At 40.1% G+C, this 12,522-nt stretch overlaps 1 protein-coding gene across 1 annotated transcript; it reads left to right on the top strand.

The window, feature by feature from the left end:
* The first annotated feature begins 640 nt into the window (after positions 1-640).
* On the top strand, positions 641-2,813 carry LOC122147796 (cdc42-interacting protein 4 homolog). The gene is made up of 6 exons (XM_042771716.1): positions 641-838; positions 1,002-1,025; positions 1,284-1,393; positions 2,421-2,553; positions 2,636-2,685; positions 2,792-2,813. Exons 1-6 carry the CDS (start codon positions 656-658, stop codon positions 2,811-2,813), a joined length of 522 nt encoding a protein of 173 aa, XP_042627650.1. The 5' UTR covers positions 641-655.
* The last annotated feature ends 9,709 nt before the right edge of the window (positions 2,814-12,522 follow it).

Here is a 12,522-nt window from a genome sequence, read left to right as displayed (position 1 = left end):
ACTCTACATCATTCCCCTGGTGTGTGTGTTCACTCCTCTCTCGTTCATGTTTACTGATGTACTTACTGTTTTTCTGAACATGAGGTTGCATTAACCTAGATCAGGGGTTTTCAATAAATGAGTAAATCATTCACTAAAAAAGACTTAAATACCTATTTTGATTAAAATAAATAAAAACATTTGTTTTAAAATATAAAAGACAATTGTTTAAAAATAAGTTAAATTTGATTACAATAAATGCATTTCGACTATAATGCTAAACATATTTGCTTACAAGAAATAAATACAAAAGAATAATAAATATGCTTTGATTAAAAATAAATACTTAAAACATTTGATTAAAATAAACAAAAAATTATTCAAATAAGTAGATTTTAATCAAATTGACTAGTATGAATTGATAAAAAAATATTAATTTTATTTAAATAAATGTAATTAAATGTCTTGACCGTAGACTTTATGTTGACTGATCTGAGCACAGTTTGAGACGTCGTGAGATCTCTGAGAGCCTGGAGGAGGCAGATGTGAGATCACTGCGCTACTGTTCTCAGGAGAAACATCTGAGGAGCTGGAGCTCTGTTTTGCTCAAACAGCTGAGATATTAAGGATTTCTCATTCCTGCACTGTATGAAAGACACTGTGATTAGCCGCTCTGATGAGGTGTCTGTGTGTGCAGGAAACGCTGGCTCTAATAGAGCAGTACAGATCAGGCGCGGCGCCCCCTGCTGACGTGGAGTTTGAGGATTACAGTCAGGGAGTCAAAGCTGCTGCATCTGACAACACAACCACACACCTGCCGAAAGTCCGCATCAAACAGCTGTTCCACAAGAAAAACAAGGTGCACACACACACACACACACACACACAGCCCAGTACTGCAGTCATTACTGTAAACCACTGGAATCATTATGACATGTACAATATATATATATATATATATATGATGTATGTATATGTAAATATATATATACTTACGTTTGTGCATGTGTTGCAATTTTCAGGTGACGTTTCCTGATAAAAACACGGTGAGCAGCTTTATGCATGATGTTTCTTTTTAATTTTGTGAACAAATTTGTGTTGGAAGTCTGCATCAGATGTGCCACAAACAAATCACGACTCTAACACTTGTTAGTTGTTTGTTCTGGTCTCTAGGGCTGATGTAAGATTAGAGCATCGGAGTATCTTTGTTAAGAGTATGTACTAGCGGTCAGTCTGAGTGTTTCATGTGTGTGTGTGTGTGTGTGTGTGTGTGTGTGTGTGTGTGTGTGTGTGTGTGTGTGAAGCCGTCCTCGCTGGAGGATCTCTCTCGTCTCCCTCCGGATCAGAGGAGGAGACGCCTGCAGGAGAAGATCGATGACATCCAGAAGGAGCTGCAGAGAGAGATGGAGCAGAGGTACATCAGCACATCTGTCACGCAAACCACAACACCGTACCTACCATACTCATGTCACTTCAGAATAAATAAAACGGGTTAATCACTAGAAATCGGGGTGATGGCCAAAAATATAGCTGTGTCAATCAGTTTATGCTTAAACCGCGTATGAGCTTCTGTTTATAAAGGAACACAGGTGAACATGTTTGCATGAGCACGTGTTGTTGGTTTAAGTGTTATCAGGTAAAAAATGTACATGTTGATTCCCTACAGCCACACTGATCACGTTTCCATGACTACAGCTACACTGACTGAGCAAGTTTCCATGACTACAGCCTCACTAACTAACCCCGTTTCCATGGCTACAGCTACACTGACTGAGCAAGTTTCCATGACTACAGCCTCACTAACTAATCCCGTTTCCATGGCTACCTAACTAATCGCCTTTTCCATGGCTACGCTACACTGACTGACAACGTTTTCCAATGCTAACCCGCCCACTAACGGAATCCCGTTTCCATGCACCAGCCGCACTAACGAATTTCCCCTTTTCCATGACTACAGCCTCACTAACTACTCCCTTTCCATGACTACAGTTCCCACGACACGACTCCTGTGTCCATGACTACAGCCGCCCTAACTAATCCTGGTTCCATGCCTACAGCTGCACTACGGCCGTGCTTCTCTCTGTAAAGTTTCAAGAGTAATACCCAGATTAAATTACAGGAGTGAATCTCTCAAAATTGCGATGATTGACACCATGGTAACCATAACAACATTCTGGCATCTCATGCATTTGATATCTGCTATTTTTTAACAAAGTAATATTACAGTGACCAAAGACTTTTGTTCAGAGATTTTAAACCACCGTCAACAGAGCCGTTGTGCTAAAGTGCTCTTGAAGGGTTGCAATGTCCACTTATTATTATAAGCAACACTTTCTGTGACGACAGAAACTAGCAGATCCTAAGAATCCTGCTGTTCACATTGACACTTTTACACCCTCTGTCTGTCTGTCTGTCTGTCTGTCTGTCTGTCTGTCTGTCAGCGAGGCTCTGATGAAGATGAAGGGTGTTTATGAGCAGAACTCTCAGCTTGGAGATCCGTCCAGCCTTCAGCCTCAGATCACACAAACCGCTCATGACATCGCCAGACTGAGAGGAGAGCTCAACAAATACCAGGTACACACACACACACACACACACACACACACACTCACACATGTAGCATTTACACACATATAAACATACGTGTGTTCTGCAGGTCCAGCTCGCTGAAGCCGGCGGTGGGACGCTGCAGCACTATCCCGCCAGGTTGGTCCATCAGCAAAAAAGTGTTTTCATGATCACCAAACTCTCCTGAAGATCATTGGTTTGATCTGAGATGTGTTTGATTTTAACCGGTTTAATGTGTGTGCAGTTCAGAGTACATCACCGTGTAATTGAGCGATCAAGTGGGTCTCAGTCAGAGAACATCTATGAATGTGATTTTGATTGAGGACTTTGACATTGACGTGCCCATCGGTCAGTGCACAGGCTCCTATGGACTTTGACTGTGATCTGTTCTCTTTTGTGCACTTTTGTCACGGTTTAAACGTTCAGTAGACATCCCAGATCACATCCGGCCTCTCCGTGAGCATCTGTGTGTGTGTGTGTGGGTGTGTGTGTGTGTGTGTGTGTGTGGTGTGTGTTTGAGGCGGCAGCAATGAAGGGCGCCGTGTCCATGCAGGGTGGGCGGAGCAGAATGAGTCTGATGCAGGAGGAATCAGGCGGCGACGGCTGGGTCAGAGTTACAGAGTGGCAGTGGACACGTGGGATACGTGCCGGCGGTCCGTAACATCCAGATACATATGATCGAACCTTCAGCCAGCATCAGAAAAAAAAACTTTTTTGGGGCCTTTTGAGAGAGCGGTTCAAAGGATTGTGAGCTAGTGCGTTTATCATGGTGACTCCATCAACTCTTGTTTTTATGTCACGGGGAGTGTTTTCTAATTTTCATGTTGTCTTTGTGGGATTTTCTTCTTTTATGTCAGGCATGCAATTAGCTGGGCGTCTGGTGATTTTCTGCACAATCTGTATTTTTAAAATGGATGTTTAGTTTTCTTTTTCTGTCCTTTGTCTATTTGTTGGCACACCTCTGTATCACCATTGTTGTAACTTCATGATGCCTATTCACCGTCCAACGTGTGTCCAAATGTGTGTGCTGATTGATTGGGGTATAGTTTAAAGATACGGTCAACCCAAAAACGGATGATTATAACGATACCTATATTATTGTCCACACGACTAATGATAGCATTCGAATTATTATAAGTGCGTCTGTCCCTTTAATAGCTTGAGCACCTGCACAAAGACCAACAGTCAAGGTCAAATTGTCATTAAATAATATATACTATTTAAATTTGAACACCCAGAACACTTGAGAATTATTACTTTTGTTGCTGTGATACTGATGTGGGTGTCCTTTCTGTGTCATTATATGAGAGGAGTGCGAATGGGACATTTCGTTAAAATTTCTCCCTTTATGGTCTAAAAATGAAGTTCTGTTTATGAAGTCTGCTGCTTTTACTGGCTCGAGGTCTTGTATTAAGGATGGAGTTTTTTCTGTGTTTGGCTGCCAGTGTTTTTATCGTTTATCAGCTGGACAAAAGCTTTCTGGAATTGATTCTGATACGTTCCTCATTTAATTGTTCTTGGTGTGAACGTGCCCTGAAGGTATTTAAAGTTTTGATTTAGAATTCAAACTCAAGAAGTTGAAACCATGTACTGTTATCTTGTGTTTTTGGTACCGTTGTGAGTGTGTACAGGCTTCAGATCAGATGTGACTGAGTTTGTAGATTTTAGTTCATGGTGTTTGTCTCCCTCTTCTGGCTGCACACAAAAATATTTCATTTAAAGTGAAACACTTTCACTCTATCGTACTGTAGTACTTTTCCAGGGCTTCCGAATCTGTGTGTGATTTAATTGGTGTACAATTTTTATTACACCAAAATGTATTAACTAAAAAAAAAGTTGCCACCGTTTTTTTTTAAATGTCTTATTTTATTTTTGCTTATTTTTCACTTTTGACTTTATTTAGTCCCATCCCCCCCCCCTGACCTTTTCAACTCACTGAATATGCTGTTTACACAATCCTGAACTATAATCTGAATGTGAAATCAGGTTTTGATGCTGTTAAGGTGGACTGTGAAGTAAACAGGGCTCAGATCCTGATATAATAATTTCCATTTTAATCCATTTAAGAATTCATAAAAATATTCTTTCCATTGATAAACTGTGTCCACAAAATAGATTTCAGGAGAGAAAGCATGTCTCTGAAAAACTAACCATATTAGATTTGGCATATTTCACTCAAGTGTGAAAGCCAATCACAGCTTTAAAATGTCATCATCATCATCATCATCACTGTACAAACTGAAGGGAACTGGGTCATATTGTCAGTGTTAAAACATTCAATTTTATAAAAGACGGTTTCGGACCGACCCCCCCACTTTTCTTTTCATTTTTTCACAGCATTCATGTCTGAAAGTCCTTTATCATTTTCATTGTGCTTTAGCTTGGAGAGCCTTTTTGGTCTTTTTAACATTTACTGTACACAATAAATGACAGTAATATTAAACTCGGATGGGGTTAATGTTCAGTAAGGACATATCATCAACCTCCAGCAGACGGTCAAAGCTCAGAGCTCCCGTCCGGTTCCAGTTTGTTGGAGAGGACCGTGAGGATCCTGTTCGAATTGGCGTAGCGCTCCTTACGGTCGGCCTTGGCACCCGTTTTGTTCCCAGAAGAGGCCGAAGGGCAAACTTCTGTCTGAAACACCTCCAGCAGCTCCGGGATTGGCTCCCATCCGGCTAGAGGCGGAGAGTGAAAAGATCATCCGTCCACAAGCAGAGCTTTGCTGGCATGTTTGTCAGTGTTTGGGGAGTTTGTCACCAAATTTAGTAACTTTCTCATTATTGCAACTTTTGAATGATTTGATATGGGCTATATTTTGAGCTATATTTAAATATTTTGGTGACTTTTTTTAATGAAAATACCAATCAAAAGAAAAGAAAGGCATTCTGTTGCTGCTAACGTTCTCTCTGAAAATGTTACATTTAAATATAAGCTGAAATCAAATGCAAATATGAATGCAATGACATCATGAATGTACACTTAGCAACTTTATTGTTGCTGCAGCTTTGTTTTTTAAACTCGATTGCAACAAGCAGCTATTTTAGATATATGTTAACCATATTAGAAGCTATTTTGGGTGATTAACATTATGTACCAAACAAAAGGATAAAGAGAATCTGATGCTTCTAACTTTCTCTCTGATCGTTTTTATGTGTAAATACAGCTTAAAATAAAGCATAGCCTCATCCATGCATAAGCTACTTAGCTCTTAATGACTTTCTCACCATTGCTGTGACTTGTTTTGTACGTGTTTCTCGTAACATTTGCGGCAATATTTAAACACTTTTGGAGGTTAACAAACTACAAGGAAAAACATATCTGTAGCTTCTAACTTTCGGAGTTTTTACATGTAGTTCCAAATTATGATCATGAGTATGTTAATTATACATTTAGCTACTTAAGGAAACCTTTAAGTGTGTAAACTCAATTGTTTTACAAGAAAACACTATTTCAGTCTTTTACACTTAAAATGATAATATTTAATTAAGTGGCTACTCGCTGCTTCTTTGTAATTATTTGTGATTTTTTTCTAGGCATTTTCTGCCAGGAGCTTACCAGAGAGCAGGCCGTGAGCTTGTGTAGCGTGCAGTCTTAGCGTGTAGCGCGGCGTTGCGTGCCGACTGCAGCAGGTTGTAGAGCAGCTTGCAGCCTCTGTCGGTGGACTCCACGCTGTCCTCGCCCTCCATCAGCTTCAGCAGCGGCTCCATTGCGGCAGCAGAGACAGCGGCCCCGACACCACGGCATCTACCACACACAACACTCGCTGGAAACTCACTCCGCATCAGCACCAGACACAGTCAGCTCACACAAACACTCACCTTCACCCTCATTCAGGGATTTCATGAAGGGTTTGAGACTCGTTCTCAAACGTCACGGCGCTGGCGGTGTGGGATTGCGTCTCAGCGCTTTCCACGTTCATCTCCAACCTCACCACCTGTCATATTATTAAAATGATAGAAAGAACATGCATTTTGTCCATGCATTTGGTTCAATTTTGAGATTTTGGCTTTTCATAACACGTGGAAAGAAAACATCCAAAATACACTTTTAGGTGTTATTTTATTACAGTTTCTCTATTTGCACCTGTAGATTTGAATTATAATACATATCATTTAAAGTTTATTTTCTCTACTTCGGCAGTACTTACATGCACCAAACTTAGCAGTTTAATTCCTCTCTATATTCTTAAGGTATTTACTGAGGGGTTTGTTCATATATCATTCACACTGATTTATACAACATTTTACCCCAAAACATGGTAAAAGTGCGCTTATATTTCAAGGGTTGAGAGTTTTTTTTCTCTACTTCAGCAGCAGTTACACACACCAAAACTTAGAGTTATATCTTATTATCTATATTCTGAAGGATTTTACTGAAGGGTCTTTTCTTACATCATTCACCTGGTTTTATTATTGCACTTTAGCTATTTGCATTAATTTACAACACATCACTTTAAAGGCTGTTTTCACAACAAATGAGTTTTTTCTCCACTTCAGCCGCACTTACATACACCAAAACTTAGAGTTTTATTCCTCTCTATAATCTGAAGGATTTTACTGAGGGGGTTGTTCATATATCCATCACACTGATTTATACAACCTTTTACCCCAAAACATGTTAAAAGGGCTTATATTTCAAGGTTGCGAGTTTTTTCTCCACTTCAGCAGCACTTTACATACTTCCAAAACTTATAGTTTTGTTTCCTAAATATATTCTGAAGGGTTTTTGCTGAGGCATTTTACTCATAACATCATTCACACTGATTTATTATTATTGCTCTATATCTATTTGCATCTGTAGATTTGCTTATAATACATATCATTTAAAGTTTTTTTTCCTCCACTTCAGCAGCATTACATACACCAAACTTAAGTTATATTCCTGTTTATATTCTGATGGGTTTTTACTGCGGGGTTTGTTCATATTTAATTCACACTGATTCATACAACATTTTGGTTCTTAAAACAAGGGAAAACGTTTTTTTTTTTTCATAAAATTTTTTTGATTTATGGAGTGATTAAAAATAAAAATCCCTTCTGTAAAAAAACCTTCAACTCTAATATGTCAACAAAATCTTAGCCAATCTTCAGATCAATATTCTGTAATTAATGCAAATGAGTGCATATTAGATAGAATGCCTCATTTGGATATTTAGTTTGAAATTCTTAGTGTAGTCAGTCAACTGGGGAAGTATGGTGATAACTATTAGTTACATGTTTTTTATCCTATGCTTTAATGTATTATTTTAAAATAGACTATTATTTTTGCATTTAAACTCAGTTTAGGATGGTACCTGCGGCAGCTCCAGCGCTTTCATGATGGCAGAGAAGGCGTACAGGTCATGCGGGTGTTGCGCAGCTCCTGCGCCAGCTGGATGATCCTGTGCAGCACCGGCCGCCCCGCTGACCCACCGTCCCCGAGCAGCCCAGGAAGATCCACCGCCACGCCCAGAGCCAGAGATTGATGCCTGACGGGGAAGCACAGCATGATGTCATCACGCATAACATGGCAACCGCATCAGCATCATCATCATCACGGCAACACGCACCTCTCCAGCGGTTCCTGTCTGAGCTGGCCTCCGTGTGGCAGCGTGATCAGCTCTAGACCGGTTTCCACTCCCATGATAGCCTCTTCTGCCTCCACCGTCACACCTGTGACCCGAGCCACCTGAGACAGAACAGAGGCTCAGACACGTGTGTTTTATTTTAGTATTATTTATAGTTTTTATTCATAATTTGTATTCACTTTTATTAACTCTGCAAAAATTATCTTTCCTGTGTATTTTTTTCCTTGTTTCTTTTTTTAGTACAAATATCTAAACATTCTTAAATCAAGATATATTTACTTGAGATACAAAATGACTTTAGGTCCTAAGTTTTATTTTATGAAAACATATGCTTAGAACAAAAAAAATCTGACAATGCGGTCAGGGAAAGGAAACATAGTTCAAAGGGAAAACAGGTGATTTTTCACTGTTTGCTCTTGTTTTAAGCATAAACCTCACATCATTTGATAGATTTTCTCAGAAAAAAGATATTAATATATAAGATTTAATATAATTAATTTTCCCTTATCAAGTAAATGTATCTGATTTTAGAGTTTTTAGGTGTTTTGTAATCAGTTTTTTTTTATTCATTAAAAATAAATTTTGATTTTTAATTTAACTTTTAGTAATTGTGTTAAATGCTTTTGTCATTTTATTAGTAATTGGTAAAAAAAAAAATACATTACTAATATTTGGTTAAAAAAAAAGAGCAGTCATATGGTAAATTTCATAAGTGTCCTAATATTGTGTTGGAGTTTCCTACAACAGGTTTAAATGCATCTGAGGTCAGAAAAAATTGTAAATTTTCTCAAAATATAAATTAAAATTTTAGAGTAATTCCGCCAATGATTTCGAAATTCTGATTCGCGTTATCCGGTTTGCCTCAGCACGTTTTAAAGCAAACCAATCCCTTCCCAAAGTCTAACTCCATGCTCTGATTTGGTCAGCTGGCCAATGCCTGTTCGTGATTGGCACAGACAGGAGGTCCTAATATTGTGTCCATTTCCTACTACATTGACAACAGCACCTTTACATAAAAACAATAATATAGTGCTCCAATCCGTTTTATAATAAAAATCGACATAAATATACAAAAAAACGATTCTTATGCAAGCGAATCGTGCACACAGCTTCAAAAGTTTAGCTGCTAAACTGTGAACACTAGTGGGAGTGATTAGCACGACAGTGCTAACGTGACCAACTGATGAAACAATACAGTTACATAAAACATAAATAGTCTACTGTAGAATGTTGAACAGAACGACAGAAAAAAAAGACAACGCTCTCTTAGCTAACAGTTTAGATGCAGAACGTGAGAACAGTGGTCTACGTTAGGAGCACAGCCTTCGTGACTCTCCGTTGCATTAACCCTATAACTGCAGGTGATGAAAACGACAATAAACAGCAGTTTTCACATTATTATAAAGTTCTGTGTGCATTACCCTACAACTTCTATACATTCACAACAACTACAGTTATTAGAAACATCGGTATTTCTACAATAACGACCACCTTCTTAGGAAATAGTCGGGTTCACAGTGAATTATCAGAAGTACTTTCAGTAAGACAGTAATATTGTGCTGTTACCTGGAAACCTAAATCTGCACTAGGTATACACCACATATTAGCACAAAAACGTTTTTGAGGCACTCAACTGGAAATGTACACAACATATCAATGTACTTACAGGTCCATGGTTCAGAGAGCTTGTTAGTCCAATTAAGAAGATTAGAAGCCAACGAAGATTAAAAGCCCAGATTAGAGAAGCAGTTCTGAAATAAATGACAAGCACACAACTAAAAGGCTATCGAATTGTATTTCTGTGGTATCCTTGAACACCGCGTCTTCTCAACGTGATGTAACGCACTAATAGCAGAAGTGTTTGTGTGGCAGGTCAGACTCGTATTTCGCGGGCAGGCGGGGATTATGCCAATGTGTTACCCATGACGTACACCTGTAACAGGCAAAAAGTTCGAAAATATACGCGCCTCGTTACGGCGATTCAGAACCGACTCTCTCTTTTGAGAGACAATATCTTATTTGTTCCATTGCACTTTTGTTGCTTATTAACAGCTTTTAAAGACTGTTTTTCATTTAAGGATAGCTACGTTATAAACTGCAAAAGAGAGATTTTTCAAAAACCCATATGACCTGCTCTTTAATTATTTGTCTAAAAAAAAAAAAATTACTTTCTTGCTTAGTAAGATACACTTACTTGACCATCAAAAATTACTTAAATTATTTATTATTTTTAATGGCTAGATATTCAGGAAAACTTGAACTTAATTAAACAGGAATTAATGGTTATTTTCCAGTTCTTTTTTTTCTGGTTTTAAGCAAACTCAATTTTGATCAGTTTTTCAGAAAACAAGATCTATCCTAAGTTATGAGCTCTATCTTTATATCTGTAAGTCAATTTGATGTCTCATAATTTAACAATGTTTACATATATGCAAGGCAAAAATACTGAGCCTTAAACTTATTTTACTTAATTGCCAAGACCGTATTTCTACATTTTAACTTAGTTTAAGTTATGTTTCTTTTATTTCAGCTTTATTTCAATGTTTAGAATATTTTTAGGGAGCAATCATAAGCCTGGCGTGTGTTACCTGGCAGTTTCTGACGCTGAGCATGTGCAGCGCGCCCGATGGTCCCTGGCGTCGGTGCGCGTCAGCAGCTCTGTTGACCTTCAGCAGGACGCTCTGAATCCAGCGGACGGTTGTGTTCCGGCAGCAGGAGCGAAGCGGAAACTCATCCAGAGACGGAAATGAAACATGATGTGGTCTCAGTCTGCGGCCACTCGAAACGCCACTCGCGCTCCGCCTCCCTCGATCCTCTCGCTCTCCCTGTGCTCGCCTCCAGGAAACCAAAGCTGGTCTCGGTGAGACGCACGCGGCTTGGTCCATCGCTCTGAGCACGGAGACGCGCCGCGTGACCTTTGGGTAACATGCTGACGGGGACCTACAAGAGGTTTCTTGGGTTAATGAATATTTTTCAAACGAATGCAAAAGTTATGCAAACAAATGCAAAAGCATTTTTCCTCTCTTCTTTAATTTTTTTTACCACTGTATACCAATGATACAATTAGACCAGAGTTGTGTATTTAAGTAAGTAAATAGGTTTGATTTTGTAGTCATGAGCTCTCACCTGTGGCACCAGCTCACTGTAGAGGCCGCCAGGATCAGCGTCCGCCCTGGACTGGGACCGGATCCTTGGTGAAGACGATGGAGATCCGCAGCGGTTTGGGAGGCGCTCGAGAATGCAGCTTTCCATCCATAGCCGTGGCAGAGGGAGACCGCTGAGACTCGAGTGGCTGGGCGGCGGCACAGGAAGCAGCTGTGGCTGAGGACCACGGGCCTCACTTCCTGTAGGGCGGAACACTGGGGATATGGGGGCGGGGCTGTGGACTCCAGTGCGATGGACAGCCTCTGAGGGCACCTGCACAACAACCGAATCACTCTGTGTGAGTACTCAGCGGCTCAGATTCCGAGTTTTTAAATATGTTCACAACGTGTGTGTTTGTGTGTGTGTTGTGTGTGTTGGGTGTGTGTCTGCCCTGTGCGTAGGTTGCTGTCAGATTGTGCAGACTGTAGGGGGGGACGACGGTCTGCCCACTGTCTCCAGATAGCAGTGCTGACTGTGCCGCTGCACTAACGAACACACACACACACACACACACATCACTGTTACTATGACAGACACATAATACACCACAAACTCACTGGTACTATTGACAACTATAACCCACATCACTGTTACTATGACAAAACACCCACACACACACACCAACACACACACACACACATATCATTGAGCCTTCCAGAATGTGTGTGTGTGTGAGAATGATGTGTGTGTGTTTGTGTGTGTGTGTGTTGTGTGTGTGTTGTGGGTGTGATGGTGAGTTATGTGTTGTGTGTGTGTGAGTGGAGTGTTGTGAGTTATGTTTGTGTGTGTGTTGTGTGTGAGTGAGTGTGTGGTATGTGTGTGTGTGTGTGTGTGGGTGTGTGTGTTGTTTGTGTGTGGTGTGTGTGTTTGTGTTTTTGAGTGGGTTGAGTATGTGTGTGTTTTTTTTTGTGTGTGTGAGTATGTGTGTGTGGTGTGTGTGGTGGGTGTTGTGTGGGTTGGTAGGTTGTTTTGTGGAGTGTGTGTGTGTGTGTGTGTTGTGTGGTTGTGGTGTGTAGTGTGTGTTTGAAGGTGGGGGTTATGTGTGTGTGTGTGGTTGTGTGTGTGTGTGGGTGTTGTTGTGTGTGTGTTGTGGGTGTGTGGTGTTTGGTGATGTATGGGTGTGTGGTTTTTTGTGTGTGTTGGGTGTTTTTTTGTTGTTTAGTGGTGTGGGGTGTGTAGTGAATCTTGTTTGTGTGTGTTGTGTTGTTGTGTGTTGGTGGGGGTGGTTGTGTGTGTGTGTTGTGGGTATGTGTCTTTTTTGTGTG

Source organism: Cyprinus carpio, chromosome A15 (assembly GCF_018340385.1).
Source record: "Cyprinus carpio isolate SPL01 chromosome A15, ASM1834038v1, whole genome shotgun sequence".
Lineage (NCBI taxonomy): Eukaryota > Metazoa > Chordata > Actinopteri > Cypriniformes > Cyprinidae > Cyprinus > Cyprinus carpio.
The sequence above is the reverse complement of the archived record's forward strand: the minus strand, read 5'-3'. Positions and strand labels throughout refer to the sequence as shown.